The sequence below is a fragment of the Chenopodium album genome, chromosome 21 (assembly GCF_948465745.1).
Source record: "Chenopodium album chromosome 21, dcCheAlbu1.1, whole genome shotgun sequence".
Classification (NCBI taxonomy): Eukaryota; Viridiplantae; Streptophyta; class Magnoliopsida; order Caryophyllales; family Amaranthaceae; genus Chenopodium; species Chenopodium album.
In genome coordinates this window covers 7035955-7061114 of record NC_137854.1, presented here as the reverse complement: position 1 = coordinate 7061114, position 25160 = coordinate 7035955, and the positions used below count along the sequence as shown (strand labels likewise).

The window sequence follows — 25160 nt, the reverse complement described above, 5'->3', positions numbered from 1 at the left end:
AAACTGTGCTCTCACATAGGGGTGTGCCAAAATCAATTTAGGGTGTGCCAAAATCAGTTTCCCATAAGAAAGCTTGGCATGTCTACGGAGAAGCAAACAAAACGGCAAATTGGATTGCAAATATTGAACATCTTATCACCGACAAATTGGATATTTCTTATTGTTTTTCAGCTTTGTACCTCATTCTCCGCTCAGATGCTTTAGGTTCGCCTCTTGTGAGGAGTGGACCCTAATTCTTTTCTTTTTTTTCTTACCATTTAAAAAAATTAAGTACAATCTTGTCCTCACAGTTCATCATTTGTGACAACACCGATAATTTTTAAAATACACAAACTTTTAACCTTGATAACACTAAATCTTTCATAGTTGAACATTAGCTTTAAAGTTTAAATAAGGGTTCTTACGAGTAACTAAAGCTTAAATAACATACATGTGCAGCTATTGATCATGTTGTTACGAATGTGAATTTTCTTCCCAACAAGTGTCGTAGTTGGAGCATTCAACACATATACTATAAGGCAAATCGAACAGGTGATTGGATAGCTAATATTGATCACTTTCTTCTTACCTTTCTAGAAAACAACCTTCATAGACTCATCACAAGCATCACCAGATGCTAAACAATTTAAATCATTTCTTATCTCATCAATCCACAATTTGAACTTGATCTTGAAATTTCAATTTCAACAACGTGCAACGCATACTAATCACGATCCACCCGTGTTCTGCAATAATTCCTAAGACCATGAGTGTCAAGGCTTCAACAATAGCCTCTGAAGATACGAAATGCTCCTTGAAGTTAACTGGGTTAAGAACATTGTTGCCACCCATAAAAGTCTTTCTATGATGGATTTGGAGAGGTAAAGGGAGAAAAAAGAATTCCAATTCTACCTTATCAAAACTATACTCCAAGCTTGCCTGCTAGTCCCTAGTATCAGACAATCAGTAATCTGCAACATAGATTTGAGTTGCAAGCAATGGCATAACAATGCTCATCAAGCCATCAACCTGCAAGCTAACTATTTTACAAGGGCTTGAGAAACAGTAGTACCCGACAAATTGCCTCATATAGCCTCATATATGCCATGCCACAAAAGATATAATCAGATTATACATTACAGCATAAGTTCATTCTCAAGAATTCCTCCGTGTACAAGTGTTGACAATGATTTTCATTATATTAGCTGAAAACTAGTCTTCCGATATGAGCTTAATGCTATGGTGCTAAAATGCAATGGCTTATCGTCAATACAATATACGGAAAAATAACTGACCTATCTACAAGGTGCAGTGAAAAATAGGTAATAAATATAGCTGCTTCACAAAAAGGAATAAAAGATGTTTGTACAAAAGTTATCAGTAGACTTCCACATTCCATTGTTCTGCCTTCTTCAATGTCCTCTTGTATTCAAGCCAATCAATGCCTGGATAAGAAGAACAAATATAATAGATAAGCCACCAGCTCACCATGTTTGACAGTTTGAGTTTAGAAAAACTTTGGTTTCTATATTTAGATTCAAAACTGAAATTCATTTGCTGCCAGCTTACCTTCGGCAGCAGCCAATGAAACCATAATGTCATCGATTCCCTTTTCCATTCCCTTAAGCCCACACATATAGACGTAAGTGTTATCTTTCTTCAACAATTCCCACAGCTCATTGGCATATTGTGCCATACGGGTTTGAATGTACATCTTCTCTCCCTTTTCATTTGTCTGCTCTCTGCTGACGGCAAAATCTAGTCTGAAGTTGTCTGGAGCCTTCTCCTTCATCTTTTCAAATTCCTGTGAGCATTTGTCAATAAATTGGTTAAAAATGTTGGTCTAGAAGAGCAATCATTTGAAAATTATGTTTTTACTGTCAAATTTATAGGCTAGATGATGTAGATTTAACTCACCTCTTTGTAGAGCAGAGAACTGCTTGTGGGTACACCCAAGAAGAGCCAAGCCAAGCCGTTAAACTATAATCAAAAAATTTAAGGAAGTCATCAACTAGTACATCGAGCATATATCAGTGAGAGTACTAAAAAAAAACCAATCTGATTTTGAAATTGCAATAGATTTATCGAATACCACACAACTTGTAAAAATTTTACTGTTCTGAGTGCAGGATTTCCACTAGAAAGACATATGAAGATATATGAATACGCCCATGGAAGAAAGTTCGAAAGAATAATTTTAAAAAATTTCCAAGATAAGCAAGAAGAAATCATCTGATTGTCAGCCCTGCATGTTTCCCATGTCTAGCAACAGTTTCTAGAAGATAGTAACACGAGCATATTCAACTTACCTTGTAATCATCGTGCTTTTCGAAGAACATCTTCCACAAGAATGAACGGAAAGGAGCAATTCCAGTTCCAGTTCCAAGCTACAACAATGTAATCAATGTTCATTAGGCTTGGGTAGTGATGGGGAAAACCATGATAGATAGTAGCACACACACATGGAAGACAACGTGAAAAGCTCAGGAATAGCGCATACCATGATAATTGTGGCATTGGGGTCTTTGGGCATCAACATCTCCTTTCCAACTGGCCCTGTTAACTTCACTTCAGCACCAGGCTTCAAGTCACCTGCATAGAGTATAAGACTTTTGAGTTGTTTGCATCAAAGTGAAGTACAAGGTCAATGGTATATGCTCTCAGAAATATCAGCAGAAGCAAACACTTGTAGTTAATATAAGTATAAAATAGGGCATACAGAGTAGTTCAGTAAGACCACCTCAGTCATCCTACTCCCATCAAAGTCACCATATACGTGATACATCCCTTTTAAAGTCACTATTTCCCAAAGATTTCATTTGTTACACTCATCCTATAGCTCATAGAAAGTCGCCACATATAGACCACACACACTATATGCATGCTTTACTCACTGTTTGAATCCAGGACCTCAACTTATAAAAGGTGTAGGATTTCTTTGAGCAATGACTATACCACTAGATTGTACCATATAAATGAAAACAAATTTGGAAAGTACGAGGATTTGGCATCCTTACACAAGAAGTTCGAGCATACTCCCTTGACAGTTTCTCCAGCATCATTGGTGTAGATAAGTCGTTTTACACACAATGAAACCTAAAAGCACAGAGAAAACAAAAATTTACCCCACAGGAAAGATAGATATAATGTCAAACAAGACTGACAAACAAATAATGATAATAAGCTATTACGAAGTTGAAATTTATTATTATGGTATGATATGCTTCTATTGATCCTTAATTCCTGACAGAAACCAAAGCAACCTTTACTCTCTTAGCTCTCACATTCTCACCCTTACTATTCATATAATTGTACATTCACAAGTCCTCAACTTTCAAATAAACAACATTCAGATAATTCAACCACGCAACTCCTTAGAAAATTTGAAAATACGGACATCACAAAACAATATAATCTAATAGGGTTTGATCCATACAGTTTTAGCATCACCAAAGTCACCAAGAGCACTGCTGGCAATCGAGTACAACCTCAACTTATGGGGCTTTCCATTCTTGTCTTCACCATCTGGAATGACCCCAACAGATTGCCCTTCTCTGTAAGGGATCTCTCCTACAAAAATACATGCAACCAAATTCAAAATTTGAGTTGAAAAAATACCAATAAGAAGATCAAGATCACATAAAGATTCTGTAAGACCACATGATTGAGACATTGAGTGGCAGATCTTACAAACTCATCCTAATGTTTAACAATAGAATTTCACATACCATTTTTTAACATACAAGTTCATGTGATACCACTTGCATGCTTGAAAAAATGTTCATCATTGAGGTTCATGACATTACAAATAGTTCAAAAACACTACCTTATTGTTTACCATTATATGATCATGAATATATTGAGCATATAACACAAATATGCGCACCATTAAGGTTCACTACGATACTACATATAAATCATTCAAAAACACTACTCGTAAAGTCGTACCTTACTTTATATACTATATAGAAACTATATACCATTATATGATTATGAATATACCGCAAATTCTTGCATAAGACGGTCAGACCGAGTATTAATACTTTTAAACTAATGTACAAGTGCCTATCATGTGATCAAAATATTAGTGGTAAAATTAATTAGAAAACTACAATCATAAACATGTTCTTAACATACAACAAACTAATATACCGCAAATTTTTGTATAAGACGATCAGACCAAGTATTAGTTACACATAATCCGGACTAACATAAAAAAATCATACTCGAAAACGTCTATCACATGATCAAAATGTTAAAAATAATATAGAAAATTACCCTCATGGGAAAAAACCATATGCCAGGTCTCTCCAGGTGCATCATCCCCAGTAATTTTAGTGTTAAGAAGACATCTTCCAATGTAAGGGTTCTTAGGCTTGTACTTGTTCACTACAATACCTTCCTCCATTTTCTTTGAATGCTTCTCAACCTTAGCAGGAGGTGGAGGTGGTGCCTCCACGTCAGATGTGATCTGGGCCCTAATGGGTCCCACTTTCCCTGTTACAGATACATTCCTGTAATACAGAGGAACCTGCAAAACACCCATATAAATCATCAAAACAAACAATACAAAATTGCAAAAATTGACACTACCCAATAAAAAAAAATGAGAGATTTGAAAAACCCAGATTGTAAAAAGTGAAAATTTACCTTTTTGTAGCAGATTTTGTCAGGGGAAATGATGGAGGAAGTTCTGGAGGAGAGTGAAGATGATTTGGTGGTGGAAGGGAAAGATACGGCGGCGGTGACGGCGGCAGCCATGGCGGAGGAGAATGGGAATAGGAGGAAGAAGAAGAAGAAATGAAAGGAAAATGAGAAAAATTGAGTAGTTTTATTGGTAGTGAAGTGGGTGATGGAGGAGTGGATTATGTATTGGGTGGAGGAAATTGAATGAGCAAATGGGAGTGGTAGTAATGAAGATAAGTTTATTGAAAAATCTTGCTATGCATTTTTTATTTCATGTGTTTTATAGTGTGATGTTTTCACTCATGGGTCCCCTTTTTGGGTGTGAATGTTTTTTTGTGGCTAATTGATCATTGTTGCTCTGATTTTTTGGTTTACTACGTATGATTTTGTGTTGGGTTCTTTATAATTAGATATTCATGATCTTTTTTTAATTGTAAAAGTTAATACGAGTACATTTTTTGGTTACATGAATGTTTACTAATGTGAATTTAGGCTGGTTGCCACATGGTTACAATTGCCTTGATGCCTGACTCAACAAATCCCATATGAGGTAACTCCATATGTTGGTGTTGGGCAAACCATCATGACCTAGTTTGAGTTGGCACGGTTATCAAGGAAATCAAGAATGAGTTGTGTGGGGTGACACCAAGAGTGCTCTAGTGGAGTACTCAATGTAGCATAGGTGGTGCACAAACCCTGCGAGTAGGCAAGCGAGCTCGGTGGGGGAGTGCCTCTCAATAGGATTGAGGGGTATGTTTGTGTTAGGATGTCATCTCTATGGAGGAACCTAATTCAAGTAGACATGTTGAGCGATCCGAGAAGGAAGAAGTGTAGAAACATGGGGAGGTAACAAACAAGCAATGGTGTTGAAAGGGAGTCTTGTTATGATGCTAGGAAAGAGGATGTGTGTGCGTCAGCATGTGACTTTATAGGTAGGCTATTGCGTTAGTGTTATGTTGGGAAGTGATGTGGAGCTAACCTTACAAGTGCCACAACGAGGGCGATCGTGGCTTAGGTGGGGGGTGGGGGGAGTTTCTCACGTGGTGACAATTTCCTCACTCTAACATAATAAGTCTCATATATTATGAGGCAACCTTACTTATGATTCTATATTAATGCATGTGCCTCTGTTCTGGTTAATTTTGTTGTGTATTGTCATCCTTTATAATGCTTTTTGCGTATATGAGGAAAGTTAACATGGATCAAGTCTAGGGATTCAAGTGCCACATGAACGATCTGCGCTCATTTTGTGAATATGTGATATGTTAGACTCACCCTAAATTTGCATTGTGTAATAAAAAGTACATTGTATGGTATATTAACAACTTACTGTTATCAAATACTCACATTTCCTCGATTTACATCATCAAATATCTTAATTTGAGTCTCTTCTATCAAGTCCACACATGTAGCATTATGGAGTTTAGTCATTTGCCCTTTTGTTGACGTTTCTAGTCTCTTTACCCAACCCAAATGTAGATAAATTAGATTAACAAAATTCAAATACAAAGCCTTTTAGTTTTTAAAGAGCCACTATAGTGGGTAATGAGAATCGACTTCAACTTTTCCAAGATCTTTGAAAATTTAAATATCGAGTAAGACATGTAAAAAGAGACGAAGATAGTAAAGAGCCTAGGATTGGGCCTCTAAGCCTTCAAATGTCTACCATCTCACAAATCCAAACACTCTTTATTATTCCAGTCCATTATTCTCTGATCAGCGATCTCACTTTAAAACTCTTCATCTCTAATTGGCGTCAAAGCGACGCCGATTCAGTGGCGCCAACTGCGACGGCGGAATGCCGGAAAATTCCGGCAAATTCTTGGCCAGGTAACCTTCATCTGTAATCGAAGTTTAAATTATTTCACATTTCTCGTTAATTGCTTGAATTTTGATTTCTAATTATTAATGTATATTTACAAATCGAAGAATTCGCTGAAATTTAATCATATGTTTATAATTTTAAATATGTTATCTTAGGGTAGAATATTGTTGCACCAATGATGCTCAAAGGTTACGGAGTATTGTTATTTAGGGTTTTGTTTCAATTATGTGCAAAAATTGTTGTAGTTAATCGTAGATGTATATGATATATTGATGGCAGTAATGAGAATGAATTTAAGTGTAGTTTGACAAGCGAAGTAATATCTTAGTGTCCATTTAAATGCAATTTAATCCTGTAAATTGTATTTTTATTTTTCGTTTTCATAAATGTCCATTACCAAACAATACCACTTTTCAAGTTGTAATGGATGGCACTCCGTTATGGATATATCGGAAGAAATAGAGAGAATTTAGGATAACCGATAACCGATAAGTTAGCATTACTATGGGAGTGAACATTGGTTTTTCTTACACATTTATATTACAAATTCATTTCATTTCTATTACCATTACTCATTACCACTTACTAAATGGGTAGTGAGTGTAAGTGTAAGTGTAATCCGCCTGGATTTTTAACTGGATCACTAGTTCGGAATTTTGAACGATAGAATATGCAAGTAATGTGCTATATTTTGGAAGAAATAGAGATACTTGGTGTTCAAAAGTATCTTGTACACCATTATTAATTTTCAGCCACCTCATAAATCCCATTGAAAAAAAGGAAGCCCGAACTTTATGGGGTTTTTGGCCTCCTGCTTCTTAAGATTGTCTTCCCTCTTTGTTTTAGTGGTATTTTATGGTATCGTATGAGGTGACCAAAATTTTGGTAGTGTAAAAGATTCTTTTGTACACTAAGTGTATCTCTATCCTCTCTTATGGGTTAGCATGTATCTTGCATATTCTATTATCTATGTTGGATTTCTCAACTTTACTAGCTCGTTGACTTGAGTGTAAATTGGTGTGGAGCTACTTCGAGCTCAAGCTTAGCTCGACTTGTTATCACCTTTACCCATCCTCTTATATTCATATTTTTTATGTATATTGTAGATAGAAGGCCTAACCCTCCTCAATGATCCTTTAAGTGAGGCTATCCCTCTGGCCAACTTTTTAGTTCTAAGGTTAGATTATCTATATTCTTTAAAATTATTTTTCTTCGGATGTGAAGGGGAGAAAGGGATGATTGAAGAAGTTATAACAAGGCCATTGTTGTATCTAACATTTTGTGTGTTGTACTTAGCCTGATTCTTGTATTTATTTCAAGGATCCTCAATAACTCTTATTTAGAAAGTGATGTACACAACCCATATATAAGGATTTAAATTGGAAATATTAAGTATAATCAAGCATTAGCGTAACTAATTGACTTGTGATTATGTCATGCATTTAATGTAGTCTAAATGGATCTTAATTTAGGATTGCATGACTAGATCACACATTGATCAGTATAAATAATGTTTTGCTGTTGTTGTTGTTGTTGCTGCTGCTGCTGCTTCTTCCTCTTCTATTGCTGTTGTTGTTCTATGCTTGGCAGAATGTGCTTTTGGTTATACTTTCGATATCGCTAACTTTTAAATCATTTTACATTATACCTCCTTCTCTTTTTCAAGCTTTTCATTTTGATATCCCTACACTACTTAGATACTTCTGATCAGGCAAAGAAGTTTTGCACACAAAGGAAGAGTTAGGTTGAATTCACGTATTTTAACCATCTACAATTGGCAAATATAGCTACAGTAGGCATCTAGGCACACTAAACTACTATCAAATTTTTTTGTTTCATCTAGGCATAGTTCGTCGTAAGATCATTAATCCGGTATTATTAGATATCTTCTCTAGGAGAGAACAGAGAATTTCATGTGATTTGGGCTCCTTATCATGCAATACTTAAAATTGGCATATCATGATGTCAAGCAATTTAGTATGCCTATAGGCTATACGTAGATGAGTTGTCTTAGAAATTTTGGCTCTAGACGTTGCTTGTCTTGCCTTTTTTTTAGTGTGTTAGTTGTTTCGATGGTTGAACTTGCAGTTTTTATTGGGGTGTGTGGGGTTTAACATTTGTTAAAGAAACCTCTCGAGTTGAAGCTGCCAATTCCTATGTGTGAGGGAGCTGAACAAAATGACTAGGCAGAATGCAAAGAACAAGTGTGTGCTAGAAAAAGTGTCTTCCACCTTATATTACTAACCCCATCTGCAGTTTGTGTTGTCAAATATGAAAAACTCTTCAATCTTCACAGGGAAAATATACTATCTCTGATGTTAGAAAGTCGTACCCTTGTATCTGCAACTTAGGCCTATAATGTGGTTATTGTCTAAAAGTTGCCTAATATTTGATATATCAACCTTTAATAACTGTAAATTGAGAAAGCAATTGTTTCATTTCGTTAGCTGTTATGTGTGCCCTTCCTTGGGATTGGAAAGTGTCCAGCAGATAAGTTGAAGATAGTTCCACTAAGATCTGAATTTGGGCTATTGGATTCAGTTGATTCACAGTCTAATGTCACAACTGTAGTAGAGGCGATGAGTGATATAATAAGGTGACCCTGATGGTTCAAACTTCAGACTAGATAGCAGAGAAAAGGAATGATGGGTATAATAGAAAGTTTTCAGAATTTCAGTGTTTGTTCACCCTCACCCCCCCCCCCCCCCCCCCCACCACCACCACCACCAAAAAAAAAAAAAAAAGTATAAAGAAGCTAAGGGGTTGAGAGATTAAACATATCCAGGATTTACTTCTGTAGTTCTGTCTTCTGTGTGGACATGTAATTCCCAACACATTGGTAAATTGTGACTTCTGCATATGATGCTAAATGGTCTTTTGCAATATCAGGTTTCTATTTAGAAATTCTCTAATTGGATGGCTACATGTGGGTTGTGTTTGTGTGGCCTTTCTGGCCGCCCTCCTCCAATGCATATTTGCCTTGTCGATTCTAATAGAAGATCACAGTTTCAACGTATTTGTATGCAATTTATAAGAAAGCGAGTTTGGCATCGTCATCTCTCTTTGTCAAGCGTGTTAATTTTTTCTGACAAATTATGGGCTTATTTCTGAAATTATATTTACATCGCTTTGTAATTATACAGAGATAGTCATCACTCATCAAAATCAGATTTTCTTTTCATATGTGCATTGATCGTGTATAGTTTCTTACTTTTTTTTCTCCAACAGATTCTTTAGGATAAGATATACACAGAAGCATGGTATACAGAATCAAAAGAGTGCGGTTTCGTTCTGAGTTGATTTGCTCAACTGCTTATAAGGTGGGTTGCTCATATTATGTGATGAATGAGGTGTTAATGTAGAAATCCAGATGGTTTTCAGTCTTTTGTTTAGTTAGTTTATACCATTCTTAATTCCTAGCTATTAGTTTTGAGGAAATAGTGCCTCATTGATCCTTCTTACTTGAACTCTTTATAACGTCAAGTACCCATGCTAGATTTTTAGCACTCCTACATGAGTATAGAAGCTTGGCGCTTCAGTTTGGACCAAAGTTATGAAATTTTCTAAAATAAAATAAATTAGTAGAGTCTGACACTTGTACACAACTCATGTCCGACACAAGTACATGGTTCTGAGTAACATAGTGTCTGATGGATTGAATGTATCTTGTAAATATTTAGTGTGTAAATTCTGTGCACAACTTTATTAGCTTCAAGCCTTTAACTATGGTTTATCTTTGAATTTTTTTTATTTATTTTTCTTAAAGTTGCAATATTGAAAAATACATCTCATGTTTTGTGTGACACTCAAACAATTATGACTTCCAAACTTGGTCTAAGAAATATAATTTAGTCATGAAATTAATCTGAGGTTCTGAGCTATTGGTATTATTTTGGAGTCTGAGCCATGGGATCTCTTATTCTTTGTCTGGGTATGAGGTTGAAAAGTATTATACTTGTTTTCCACTCCTACTTCTAAGGACACTTAATATTGTAAGGTGGCCATGTTGAATATGACATCTTTTTTAAAAAAAAAACCTTAAAGATGAATTGTGCCCTGGACAACCTTTACCAACTATGCCCCTGGTTTACAATATTAGTTTGGTTCGTGATTCTTGATGACCTCGGCGTGAAATTCTTGGAAGTTGGTCTATAAACACCTTCTTTCTTTTTGAGGTCTGTAACCAAATCAATTTCCAGAGAGTTAGCAGATTATTAAAAAAATATATGGTTGAGTTCAATATTTTCAGGTGATGACTGTTTCTTGTAGATTTCATTCCTCATCAGGTCATACTGTTTTAGGCTGTTTAATAACTATTCCTCATAGTACTTATTTTTGTTAGCCTTATACTAGTATTACTGACAAGTGTGGTAATGGGGGAGCTTCTACATGCAATGGAAGAATTGGGCTTTAGACTGCAGAGCTAGCTACTATGGTGAGCTAATGTAATGCATCAAGTTGTGTCTAGCTATAGTCTTATATTTTCTAGATGAATATATGGATCGGAGTGTTTATAGGGTTGAGGTGCTATTCTGTTAATTTTTGAAGTTGCGTCTCTGCATAAATGTTCAGTAACTGGATGTCTGGATTAGACTGTGAATTGAACTGCTCTCCAGGCTTGAGCAGTTCTAGGTGGATTTTGCCCTTGACTGATGGTGTGTTGCTGCACTTGATAAACATCGGTTGCTCTGCAGTGCTTTGCTATTGGCTAGAAAATCCACTACTCTAATATTCACCCTGCCGTCAGTCTTTTGTGAAAGAATCGAAAATGGTTACCACTTGGGCGATTTTATCTATTTATTCAATATTCTATACCATAACCCATGTCTTTGGCTAGGTTTCCCCTGAAATAATAGAATAATAATTTATGTTATTCACATATGCTATGGTATATATGTGCATTTGGATAAATTTTACAGACTTAGACTTTACACTCCTGTGCAAGAGGGGAAATGGGATTTTCCTCAGCAAGACCATTATAGATGAAACCTGGTCCAACTGCAACCCATAGGGCCATAGGCTCCCATGGTAGGTTTGACCTGTACTTTCCCCTGTCTGTTCCTTTTCTGGCATGTACTCTCCTGCGAAGAGTCAAAGACATGTTAGGCATTATATACTATTTTAAACTCTTTGATATTTAATAGTAATTAACACTATCATGTCACACCTAGCAAGACCAAAGCTCCAAACTTGCTCTATTTTTTAAAATCAAAGTATTAAACTTTCGGAGCAATTTACCAGGGCCATAGTATAAAGAAATGAAAAACAATGATTGAAAAACTTGTCCTGTTGTGTTTTTTTTTCCTTACAAAAGGCAGTTTACATACAAGATGTATTGGGTTTTGTCTACTGTACAAGTTACTTAACCTGTCTATTATGACCCGATCATCCAGTTGGATGGTCTATTATAGTAGTTGGATGGTCTATTATGGTTTTATTATGCACGTTTTTGGCTTGGTTTTGGGTTAGTTGTGGTTGTAGTCAAATTGTTTTTATTGTACATGAATGCCCTTCTGGGACATAGGCATCATTCAGTGTCAAGACATTGAAAGCTAAGGCAGTAAGGTCTATACCAATAGAGGCATCTTGCACCTTCATGCTGGGCCAAGTCCCGTGCAGAAATCGTCAACCAAGGCCAAGATATACAAGGATGATTTCCTTAAAGGAAAAGAGATTTAGGTATCTCTGCATTTATTCTGGCACGTGTATCGTTAGGTTAGCAATCAATTATTTGGGACTATGGGTGACAATAATCTTAATTGTGATTCTCTTGTAGGTTAGTGGAAAATCTTGTTGAAATCCAATGGGAAGCTTCTTGGGGTTGCCCAACGCCCTTCAAGGCCTATTCATAACCACAAAGGATATCTTAGCGGCTTAGCCACAACTTTTATTGGAAAACGCTGTATAGCTCACAAATTATATCCTCGAGACTTCTTTTAAACGCAATTGTGCATTCAATAGTTATAGGCAGTTCTTTCTCTCATGTCTCTGCTAAATCTTTGGCCTGGTTAGATTAGACACTAGTATGCTTTCTGGGGTGTATTGGAATTTGAAGCTGCGTTGATGTTTAAAGGAAAGTTGATTTCCAAAGAGTGACTCTTTTAACCAATGGTGAGGATAGGTGTGGAAATTTGATAAAATAATGCAAACTCTCCGTTTAAATAGAGGATGAAATTTGATTACAATGCCTGCTAGTTCCATAGGAATAAAGGAGTTCTGACTTCAAGAAATATAATTAGCCTTAGAGCAAAAGACAATTGTTTTAACCCCAAGATGCAAAAGGTAGAATACAAAAAGGTAGGGGATGACCGAGGAAATAGAGGAAAAGATTTAACCAACCTTTATGTGGACAAGAGGCTGTTTTTGAATCACTCTTACCTTTGCTCCTAAACTAAAAATTGAGAAGATTTGCTTTAGACCTATGAAGGTTCCACTGATAAAATTCTGGATAGTGGATTTATAATACAATAATTGTTAGGAATCTTTTCTTTTGATCTTAACTTCATATGTTCTTGCGGTTCTTTGCCAAAGTGAATTTTATTGGTGTTTGATGTACTGCTTTAGAATCTAAATTGATGTGTTTGTTTCCTTGTCCAAGGGAAGGCTGGAAAATTTGCAGAAGACGGTTCCTCCACTGAGATTTGAACTCGGGCTATTGGATTTAGAGTCCAATGATTTAACCACCTGACCATAGCACTTTATTTTAGAAGTAAAATCCGGAGGAAAATTGTATGATCGGGCTACATCTGGAACAGTGAAGCTGAAGACTATAGCACTTTCAATGATAAAAGGAACTTAGGGTCGGGAATTTTATCCTTCATATATGATGGCGGCCCGTGGCCCCAAAGAGATGATAGGGAGAGAAATAATAGCTGTTTGAAGACTAAGTGGTCAGAGTCTACCTCTATCAATTCATGGTGTATGCATCACTGTGATACATGATTATATTTGTGGGTCAATTGAAGGTTATTGTGTACTCATTTATTAATTGATGATGTCAAACGATTTACCTTTACCCAATGTTTTATCTAAATTTAATCCAAATTTGATTCCGAGTTAATTAATTAACATTCTCAAGGCACTGTCAGATTCTCTGTGCAGTGAATGGTACACTGTGTTGTGGTTTTTTCATAGTGTACTTTGATTCTGAGGGGTTGTTTTTATCTTTCAATTTTCTATTATTCTTCCTGTACTCTAAGTAATGTTCTGCTGCCAAATTTTCCCTGCAGGTTGAGCTTAGTTCTAAGAAGTCCTACCCTGGACACACTCACACAGGGCGATGCAATTTCTAGGTGCATTGTCCCCCTTCATCATATAAAGGTATGATCTCACATTATAAAAGGCAAATGAGATGAACAAGTAAGCCCATTCTCAAATCTTAATTGCTCAGGAAATCTATTGCCTGATGGAGTGATGGGTAAAAAAATTCTTGATTTTAACATATATGTAGCACTCCTCGGCATTTGACTTAAGATTTTTTTGGGACCTATGAATCAACAAATTTTAGGGACTGTTATTAACATATTATTCATGTATCTTTTTCCTTTTCAATATAAATTTACCTTTAAAATATAATGCAAATAATAAGTAATTAAGATGAAACTTTGGAACAGAATATTGAATGTTACTAGGATGATTGTCATATGGACAACATTACTGATGAGGTCTTGAGCAAGCAGTCACTCCGTCTTCCTGGAGGCCATAAATCAAAGCTGTATAGGCTTAAAGAGGTAATCTGGCGATTTTGATTTTCCCTTGTCAGGCAACTATCTGAAGGATTCTTTAGCTATATGGAGGAGAAAGATTGGTGTTTATATCCCTTTAGATCTGTCGCAGTCAGAGCTGGTTCACTGCAGCTTCATGATTTATGATTGTATTTTGATTTTATTTGATAAAATCCTAACTTCTTATGGCTCAATTAGTCTCAGTGTCAGTGGAATGGTTGCTGTCGTTGTGGTGGTCCTTTCATAGCAATATCCTTAGAATCATATCATGTAGATAGCAAATTTATGGGTTTACGTCTTTGTGATACAATGAACAAGACAGCAAAGACAGCGGTAGGCGGTAGCTCCAAATTCTCCAAAGATGTGAAAACTGAGGCTGCAACATACTCATGAATATGCTCGTGACGGATTTACTGCTTGCTTTATTTTGTAATTTTCTCCCCAACATGTAGCTAGCATTTGTGTGCTTACATTTGTTGTTTGCTTTGCTTTTATTTAGGTTGAAGCTGATAAAGTTGATATACTGTACTTTCTCCTCATCAAGCGAGTGTCCAGTTTCATTGCTATGGTACATACTCCCTCTCTGCCAGGGGGCTAATTGTCACAATCCAACTCACATAGACAGGTAAAGATATACACAAGTTCACTAAAAACTCTATTAATTTATGTTGTTTCTATTTTCTCTCCACCCCCTCCATTCACATCACGAAATTGATTGATACACACTTGTACTCTGTAATACTCTAGAAAGGATCTTCCGGACATTTTAAAATAGTATTTATGTAATCCGTACAACATACTGACTTGTTTGTGGAAGAATGGGGGACAGTGTAGCATCTGGTACTTCAAATATTACCCACCTTTTTATATTACGTTGTTGTTTTCTTATTGTCCAGATTCAATGTGCCGTCTTGGATTACCTGGAGCTTTTAGTGGATTGAAAAAAAAAAAAAAGAAAAAAGATGAATGATTGGAAAATACTGTATGTTTTATTTCCTAAAAAAAAAAGAAAAAAACAAACAAGAAAAAATGTTTAAACGCACTCACCGGAGTTATGGAAGACGTGTTTCACGTTTGCATTACTAGGTCAAACAATAAAACATATGCCCGTGTCTACTTGATTAAACTCTCTAGTTATTTTTCTATTTCATTTTTTTAAACCCTAATATTATTTATTTATTTTATATAGATGAGCGATTTTCATATAAATTGAGCAAAAATGACTATATCCCATAATTACGGCACATTTTATCAATAGTCTGAACATATTGTCCACATTAGCAACTGAGATTAGCACAGCTTATTTTTTTACTTGTTCACAATTTTACTCTTAATGAACCGATAATTTCAATTAGCGGTTTTATTAGGAGTAAGATTGCTTAATTGAATTTTGGTATGTTCGTATTAATTAAATTGCTACTAATTGAATTAGCATTTCACTTTTATAAAGATTTAGTTTTTTTAGCTGAGGTGGACGGTATGTAGGAATAATTTTTAAAATACAGCTTAGTTAAGAAATTTTATTATTTTCGAGCGCTTTTCTATGGAAATTGCTATATAGAGATAGAAGTATTGAATTTTGGCCACTAGAAAAACTATGTATTGTGTATTACGCCTGCAATTATTTTTAGAGCATTTTTCAGTTTGTTTTATAAAGTTTAGTCATTGATGCGTATCAAATACATAGCTGTTAGGTGGGATTTATGTACCCATAATTATTGAGAATGGACTATTAAGCCTATAACAATTGAAATTTTTTTAAATATGCAATATATAAGTTATGTGCGCTATAACTATATTGTTAGATTCGCATTGAAAAGTGCTACTTATATACTTTCTGAGACAACTTGCATGTAAATACAGTATCAAGCAATTGAATTAAAATTATGTGATTGGGATTTTTCCTATATATAGTGGAAGCTTGATAGGAAGGTTGTGATATCATGTGAGATTGTGTGATTCTCATTAGTCTAATTCCATATATCATTACATTTTGGAAAACATAACTTTATGTAAACACATAATTGAACAACAAAGGTAAGATGTTTGAATCAACCATTGTTTTTATGTAAGCTAAGACTAAATTTTGGTTGTGAAACCCCCACATCCTAGTTTGATAAAGTTCATTTAATTAAGGTTGGTGTTTGTCCACTTAATAAAAAAAATAGGGATATTATCAATGGTACACCCGTGGTATTGACTTTTATCAATGATACACCTGTGTTTTTATTATTTATCAACGGTACACCTATCGTTTGGACTTTTCTCACTAATACACCTATTCCGTTTGAAAAGTTAAAAAACCGTTAAAAATTTTATTATTTTTTTTTAAATCTAAATTATTCTAAAATCTTTAAAAAAAAAAAAATAACCCAACCTCCCTCCCCACCCCATTGCCACCCCTTCCTCCCCGTCACCATCGGTCCCCCTCCCCCCCCAGCCAGCGGCCGACGCCTAGAGGGTCGCCCGGCGCCGGCCACCCCACCTACGCCCCCCTTTCCCCCATTAAGGCAGCCTACCACCCTCCATTTCCCCCTTTTCGTTTCCCGACCCCAATCCCAAAACGCCCCCTTCCTCTCCCCCCTCCCCCGGAAACCTCCCCTCACCTTTCGCCCTCCCTTAATTGACCCCCTATGGGTCCTAACCCTAAACCACCACCTTATTGAAACCCTAAAACCGCCGGCGAATTAAGGGAGGGTTAGGGCGTTAGAGTCCTTAAGGGGTCGATTAAGGGGGGGGTTTCCGGGGGAGGGGCGGTTTCCGGGGGGAGGTGAAGAGGAGGGGGGCGGTTTCGAGGGGAGGACGGCGTTTAGGGGTGGTTTTGGGATGGGGTTCGGGAAACAAAAAGGGGGAAAAAGAGGGTGGTGGGTTGCCTTGGTGGGGGAAAGGGGGGTGTGGGTGGGGTCGTCGGCTATGGGCGCTGGCCGCCGGCTGGGTGGGGGAGGAGGGACTGGTGGCGACGGGGAGCAGGGGTGGGGGACGGGTGGCAGTAGGGTGGGGAGAGGGTGGCTGGTTTTTTTTTTTTTTTTTTTTTTTTTAAGTTTTTATAATAATTTTTTTATTAATCTTAAATTATTATAAAAGCTTTTCCCTTAAAAAAAATTTAACACTTTTTTAACGGAGTTAACGGAAGAGGTGTATGAGTGAGACAAAGTCGAAACCACAGGTGCATCTCTGATAATTATTAAAAACACGAGTGTATCATTGATAAAAGTCAAAACTACGGGTGTACTATTGATAATTTTCCAAAAAAATATGATGACATTAATTGCGGGTGGGGATTAAGCAAACACCAAACGGTCACCATCATTTTATTTTAGGATGGAAATGATAGGGTATTAGGGTGTGTTTCTTTTCAATCAAATCAAGTTTAGCAAATTTGTATATTGTTCATTTTTAGTCTATCAATTTAACAAAATTAAATCTAATTTATTTTAATTTGATCATTTTAGCAACATTAAATCTAGTTCACTTCAATAAAGATCAAATTACCAAAATTAAGTTTATTTCAATTTAATCATTTTAGTGAAATTAAGGGCATGTTCTGATTGACTGAGCAGAACTGAATATTTTATGAGAGAAGGAAATTAAGAATTGAACTGAAAAAAATCTGAAGAGAACATGCTCTAAATTAGATTATCTATAGTATGGTAATATTACCATTTTGTCTTTCCCTTCTCTCAACCATGGGATTATCTTCGTATTTATACCAAATCGTTAGTGTTATTGTTACTGTTAGTGTTATTGTTATTGCTGTCAGCTGTTATTATTAATATACCGTAATAAAACTTGGTAGAGTTTTGTTATGCCCATTTATATTTCCAGTAAATTAAGAATAAAATATGGATTGTGTACTTGTATGATTTGTACCCACAAGTATTTATACTGAAAGGTCAATTAGTATGACATGATGCTTCTAGAAGACAAAGGAGGAAGGTAATACAGTTGTAGCTAGTTGGTTGAGCTTATCTCACTCACATGGGTTTACAGTAATCCTGATAAATGTATCATCACCTTCATTTTTACATGATTTTCACCTTGAAAATGCACATGATCCTTTTTTGGTAAAAACATAATTTTGGGTAAAAAAAAATTCTGATCATTGTGAAAAGTTGTACTAGCAAAAATGATTAGAGTAGTAAAAATGATAGAAAGGTAACATGCGTTTTTAGATGAGAAAAAATGGTACAAAAGATGTGCTAACTTTAGCAAAATCCAGGTACATAAACTAGCAGTCACTGTTTGATGGATTAAGCTTTGTTTGGCTCTTGCTAACTACGGAAATTACGCAACACTTCCTTTTCTTTTAGCCTTTTCTGGTTGCATGAATTTCAATGAACTTGTGGCATTTTTTTTGTTAATCCTCATCGAACATTGTCATTTTCGTACTCGTGAGAAGAAGAAATTGGTCCCTGGGGTTTAAGGCAATCTCGGTGGCATTTTCACTGCCAAGAGGTGTTTTGGAGATAGAGGGTGGTTTTGAAATAAAAACACTTGAGATTTCAAGTACTCGTATAGTCGTATGTATATTTACGTGTATACGTGTCTGATGGCAATTGGTGACTGTCCAATAAACCTCCAAGTTTAAGAAATTCTATTTGAAAAAGACCTGATCACTCAAATTTTCAATTCTTATTGATCTATCAATATATACAGTAGTTATATAGTATGCCATGTCTTCTAAAATGTAACCACATCAGAGAAAGTAAGTCACAAATCAGAAGCCATGTTCATATTGGGCCACATTACATATATTATTCTACAGTATGAACAAACATCAGACAATAATCACAATATCATACCCCCACCTCCTAATTATTCTGTCAATTTTCAATAAATTTCCTACCTAACATTATACAAGAATAAACCTCAAATGAGAATCTTTAACTGAATAAAACAAAAACCATTGCTCAAAATCAAAGGAATTTTGTCATTGTTGATGAACTTCTGCAACTAATTTGTATTTACAATACACATTAAATGATAACAAAATTACAAATTAATGCTATCATCAAAAAAATTTTGAGTGGAAAATGAAATATTTATGAGACAATTCAATTTAGATGGATACACAAACGAATGAGCTATTCACCATTTGAGGGAGCCAGGGTAGGGAGTTTGTTTAATAATTACTCTTGATTCGGAAAATATGCGATTTAAATTTTTACTCTTCATCTTGTGCCTCTTGTTTGGTAAAGTTCCAGCCTGCTCTTAGCTTCTAGCAACAAAGTCTCTCTTGATTCATCCTGCACCATGTGAGCCTGTTTTGATGCCCAGTCCAAGACAGTAAGCACCTCATTTCGAGCCAACTCCTCGCTATCGGGCACGTGCAATGCAATGTAGGACAGCAGCTCCAATGCTGGGATTTGCACTATCTGTTGTTCTCCAAAATACACCAGCTGTATCAAATGTTTGATACCACCTGCAGCAAGTATGGCCTTGGAGTGATCCACACGGAGGTAATTTTCGCTGCCTGCGAATTTGGTAAGGGCAATCACAGCTGCCCTTTCCACCTCTGGCTCACGCTCGTCTAGCAGCAGTACCAATGGTCCGATCATTCGGGTCTCAGTGGCCCTAAAAGTCCTAGCAAGATTACCAATTGCACTGAGACAAGGAATTAGGAGGTCTGAATCACCCTTTTCAATGACCTTCAACAATTGATCAACCACAGCTTTGCAGGCAGGGGAACTAGGCTTAAATGCCGACCTTCTAAGATCAGCATCCCTCTCAGCAACAGCGGTGATCTCCATCACCGCCATTGCAGAGTTGTATTGAATTTCAGGTGTTCCCTTCTCTAATAGAACAGCAAAACACAGCAATGCCCGCGACTCACAGATGCTCTTGCAGATGGCAGAATTCCCTTGAGCAAGATGCCACAGGGCTTTCGCCGCCATTGCCTTCAAGTTAGCCTTGACTGCCGGATCCTCCATTTCTCTTTCCCTAATCTTACCACCAGCAAAACTATGAGTATGATTATGATGATTGCTATTACTCCCATTTCCGTTCGAATTCACATTGCTGCTGCCATTGAGTTGTGTGGCAGCAACAGCAACAGGAGGGTTCGTCTTAGCCTTAGCTTGTGCAGTAGCCGTAGCAACCAAATTATGCAGCCTACTAGGACTCGCACTCCTAGCCATCGGATGCGCGATCTGAGTCTTTTCCTCATCCTCCTGCACCTTCACTTTGACAACATTGCCCTGATTAGCATTTGCAGCCGCGGCCATAGCAACCGCGGCATTGTGAATTGAAGCAGCACCTGTTATAGACTTGGTGGTCAATACTACATACTTGCTATGCTCTTGAATTGTCTCGAATGCAAGATGCCCAACCAACAACCTTACAGCATTGTGCTGAAAGAAAATGTCCTGGCACTTGGAATAATGCCGAGCCAACTCCGAAACCGCCCACGCTACCATAGCCTGCACCTTCATAGGTCCTTCCTTGAGAATTTTAGCAAAAACTAAACACACCCCAGATAGAACCATTGCCTCAACACTCTCAGGGTCCCGGCCTAATAACCCGAGGGCTCGAGCCGCGTTCTCTTGACCTTCCAATGTCTTTCCCTCCTTTAACAACTTCAATAAAGGGACAACACCACCCTCTTCAATAATCAGTTTACCATAACGATCATTGTCTCGGGCTAACGATACCAAAGAGGCGGCAGCGTCAGCCCGATCATCCACCGAGCCTATCGATAGAATAGAGATCTGCTCCCAAATGAGGCAGAGGATAGGCTCGTTGGCAGCGATCGGGGGAAGACCGAGGTATCCCCCGACGCCACCATCATCATCCCCGGCTCCTCCGGAAACACGGAGGAGCCACGAGACGTCTCCGATAGAGTTCTCCAATTGACCGAACATCTTTCGGAAGGCGGCTGCGGGGATGATGGTGAAGGCTCGCTTGAGAAGGCCGTTGGCCCGGCACTTTTGTGCAACGGTCAAGGCCTTCTCAAGCACCTGATTCGTATCGTCGATGATCCGACGAGTAGGCCGCTCATAAAGGTCGGAACTTGACCGAGCGGCCTGACGAAGCAGGTCGGAGAGTTTGGAGGTCTTTGACTTTAACTCCGAACACTCTTGCTTAAACGAAGCAGCTTCATCTGCTGCCTTTATTATCTGGTCTGCTAATTGAATTGGCCTTGTTAAGATCTGCTTCACCAAATCCGCCATTTTTACACCTCAAATTGACAAATTCTCCCCTTTTTCAACTGGGGTTTCAATATTTCCAACAAAATTGAAATTGAACACAAGGTGTTCGACGTTTTGCCGCAATGAACCCAGAAATTAAAAAAATGAAAAATTGTGAAGTGGGTTACAACTTACAAGTTAGCTGGCGATCTGGGTAGACTTGTAAAGACGTGGGGGACCCTTTAATCAGTCCTAATTACAAATTGGTTGGAAGAAGAAAAGAAATTCATAATTTTTTGGAAGAAATTGGGGAATTGTAGTAGTGGGTTTACCTTATTAAAGTTTGTTGATTTCACATTTATTTAAAAACCCAGAAAAATTGAAGTTTGGGGAAGACTGAGAGGAGAGAGAAAATGGAAGAGAAGACTAGTCTAGAAAGGGGAGCGAGGTCAAAGAGTAGTAGGAGTAGCAAGAGAGCGATGACGCCGTCAAACGCGGTTGTAAACTCACTGTACTATTACTGTATTTTTTTTTAAATTTACATTTGCCAAAGTATTTATTTGGCGGAGTTGTTTATGATTTCTGCCTTCCCCTCTTTTATATACACAAGGGTTCTGTCCTTATGGGTGCTCCAACTGCTTGTCGTGACCTCTGTTTTCTTCCATGTTTACTGTTCGGTTTTTTTTTACTCGCAACGTTTTGAGTTTTAATCTACTTACCGTATTTATATTTTACTATGATGGCGATTTATATAATATGGTCATGTGAAGTTCTGTTAGGTTTGGTATAGTATGTAAGTTCAAAATATTTTCATATTATCATATTGTTGACGACTTGGCGTGTTTGAGTTGTTTACACATATGCACAATTGCATATACAATTGAAAGGTTCTTGATGATATATCGACCTTTTTCACTAGGTATGTAATATTGTAATCTAACTTTTTACATAATGTAATTTTACTTTCTAATAATTGAACAAATTAATAGTTACATTTTTTTATACAGACATGTGTATATGAATGTGTTTGGTAACTGCTTATTTGATTAAAATTAGCTTATTTGACCAACATTATTTTATTAACTACTCGTATTTAAAGAGCTTCCACTAGATAAGCTCTTTTAGGAGTTTTTTCAATTAACTTCTTCAATATCTTATGGTAAAATGACATTTATACCCCCATTTAAATTAAAATCCACCACAACTACCTACCCTCACAATTAGTTTATTAGTCATTTTACATGCTCAAACAACTTTAAGCAATCAGCTATTTACTAAACACTTTTATACAATCAGCTAATAAAATAAGTTAGTCAAGTCAGTTAATACAACCAGCTTGTCAACATTAGCTAACGCAATCAGCTTTTAACTTTTCACCAAACACGATCTACAGTTTATCTGTACAAGTAAAACAAAGGAATATTTACATGATGTTATTGTTGATTTGAAATAGCCCTAGGAGCTTCATCACAGAGAGACATTGAAGTTATAGACATGTAATCAAGATCAAAAGACCGGTTCGTTCCTAAGTAATCGTTAGGATGATAAATTAGTATAGGAACCAATTTCAAACCTAGTCATTATCAGTAACTAACCCATAAGATTTCATTCCTTAAGCAAAAGTTTAAGGTAAAGAAGACTTTACACAATCAATTATTCACTGCTTTATCCAAAGCAAAAGTTTAAGGTAAAGTTGTTTTAAAGCGACTTGCAAGTTCTATTGGTTTACTATGGGTTGTTAAGTACAGTATGTATGTTCAAGCATGTATCATCATATGTTCATATTGATGTCACATAGTTAATAACGTATGTTTATTTAGTTTTGCATTAACATGCTCAACCTTTTGTTGATGCATATTTTGTTTGATGTTATTGTAAATGACTATCCCTATGTGATCGGTATGTATATATATATATATATATATATATATATAGTATGTAGGTTTTTATATGTTGCTAGTGACCCATATGATCTGATAAGGGTGTTTATTATTGAGTAATTTCATCAATAATGATGTGAGTTGATTTAAATATTTTCTATTTTTAAAAATAAGAATCAATGTTTGGTTCAAAATAATAAAATAAAATTCAATTATATGTTACAATAAACTTTGCACTTTTGCATAAACCTTCACAAATCGATACCGCCTCATAATTCTCCAAGTTTTTTAAGTAAGAAAATAGATTTTTGTTTACAAAGAATTATAAAGATTGTTACATCTTCTCCTTTAAATCTCCATTAATGTCAATTGTGCAAAAAATTGTTACAGATAACGGCCATGATTTTCATTTGTCTTCTCTTTAGGGCTGGGAAAGCCATATTTGGTGTTGAATAAGGTGGTTTCATTCTAAGATAAGTTCACATTTCTCCAATGATATATTGTAGCTCCGTTAGTAAATACAGAATATGTCCTAAGACATAGTAACGCAATCAAATATTAACTCTTTGAATTTTAGGGTAATTAATGAAATTTCTACGATAAGACATATATGGAACAACTTACATTATTAGTATATTATACCATATCCGTTAAAACACACTACACTCAATCCCTAAAAGTCTAAAACTATATGCAATAAACACGTTATTATACGACGATGGTGTACTCTTAGTAAAAAAAAATAAAAAAAAATAAAAAAAAAAAAAGAATTTTGGAAAATACTTGTACTCGTACTAAATTCCTAAGCAGAGGGTGTGCTGTGTTAAACGTTGAAACGTCTCACGTGGTAACATATTTATCTGCAGTAGCAGTAGTGCTTTTTTTTTTTGACAACATATATCTTTAAATTGATTCCTGAAAGAGAATACTCCATATAGTAACTTGTTCAACTTTTCAACATCACGTCTTTTTCCCTTTCACTTTATACCGTACTATTTAATCTCCACCTTTAATTAAATCAATAAAACGGATTTGACTGCCAAAATTAATAAAGTTGATACGAGAAACACATGTGTGACTAGACTGTAAAGTAGAGTCATCGAGCTAATCTTGTACGTAGTACATTAGATATTTAGATGAAGGCAAAATGATCCGATCACCAATCATTATTGTATTAACCGGTTGTACCATGTCCACGATAAATACGATAAATTTGAATTAAGTACAGTTATTTTTAACATGACTTATTTTGTTTGAATTTACGAAGTAATTATTTTTCATTTAAATTTACAAATATCTATTTTATTTAAACTTATATTACTTTTGTTTTATTATTTGAGATTATTGGAATAAGCTCAGGTATATTTTTAAATAATTATAAAATTAACTTGTATATAAACAAGTAATTTTTCCAGTTCTAAGTAAAAGTAATTAAGTTATAATAAGTTGTCCATAACATGTTTTTCTTTAAATGGATGGTATAATTAGTTGTACAAATGTAAGAGTAGGGGGGTCATTTATTTAGCCATGTTAAATTTAGTTGTTTTCAATTTATATACTTCAAATTAATGAGAATAAGAGCAACTTCAATTCAAAGGTAGTATACTTCTAGCTAGGGATAGGACTTGTTTGCGTTTTTAAGAAGTTTATAACTACAAGCTTGATCATAGGAGCAAAGATATACAATTTGCTATTGAAATTTGTTTCGAAAATATGGAAGATTGATAACTAATACAATAAAATTTAAAAAAACTAATAATTAAGAAGGCATTTAAGTAACAAGCTATTCCATAGTAGCTAACCATTGGGACGACACAAACCAGTTACATAGGAAATCTAGCTTAAATTTTATGTGGCATGAAAAATTAATTTAAAAAAACCTTGCCATTAGAGATGCTCTATTGTACTTGCTTGTATAGTTGTACATAAAAGCGAAAAT

General features: G+C 36.0%; 2 protein-coding genes and 1 long non-coding RNA gene across 4 annotated transcripts; 1 reads left to right on the top strand and 2 right to left on the bottom strand.

Annotated features, from left to right (window-relative positions):
• Nucleotides 1-1079: 1079 nt before the first annotated feature.
• LOC145603023 (ferredoxin--NADP reductase, chloroplastic) lies at nt 1080-4904 on the bottom strand. The gene is made up of 9 exons (XM_081659155.1): nt 4630-4904; nt 4258-4510; nt 3416-3549; nt 2997-3075; nt 2480-2571; nt 2289-2366; nt 1897-1959; nt 1549-1783; nt 1080-1424 (listed from the first exon to the last, which is right to left on the bottom strand). The coding sequence occupies exons 1-9, from the start codon at nt 4738-4740 to the stop codon at nt 1357-1359; spliced, it is 1113 nt and encodes a 370-aa protein (XP_081515281.1). The 5' UTR covers nt 4741-4904; the 3' UTR covers nt 1080-1356.
• Nucleotides 4905-6295: 1391 nt separating this feature from the next.
• On the top strand, nt 6296-15318 carry LOC145602401 (uncharacterized). Of its 2 annotated transcripts, XR_014104546.1 has the most exons (5): nt 6296-6495; nt 9719-9810; nt 13094-13380; nt 13720-14839; nt 15111-15318. It is a non-coding gene; the product is annotated as an uncharacterized LOC145602401 (long non-coding RNA). The 2 variants fall into 2 exon arrangements; XR_014104545.1 differs by lacking the exon at nt 15111-15318 and having other exon boundaries at nt 13720-15093.
• A 3606-nt stretch (nt 15319-18924) lies between these two features.
• LOC145602483 (uncharacterized) lies at nt 18925-21894 on the bottom strand. The gene has a single exon (XM_081658676.1). It carries the CDS (start codon nt 21381-21383, stop codon nt 19386-19388), a length of 1998 nt encoding a protein of 665 aa, XP_081514802.1. The 5' UTR covers nt 21384-21894; the 3' UTR covers nt 18925-19385.
• Between the last annotated feature and the right edge of the window lie 3266 nt (nt 21895-25160).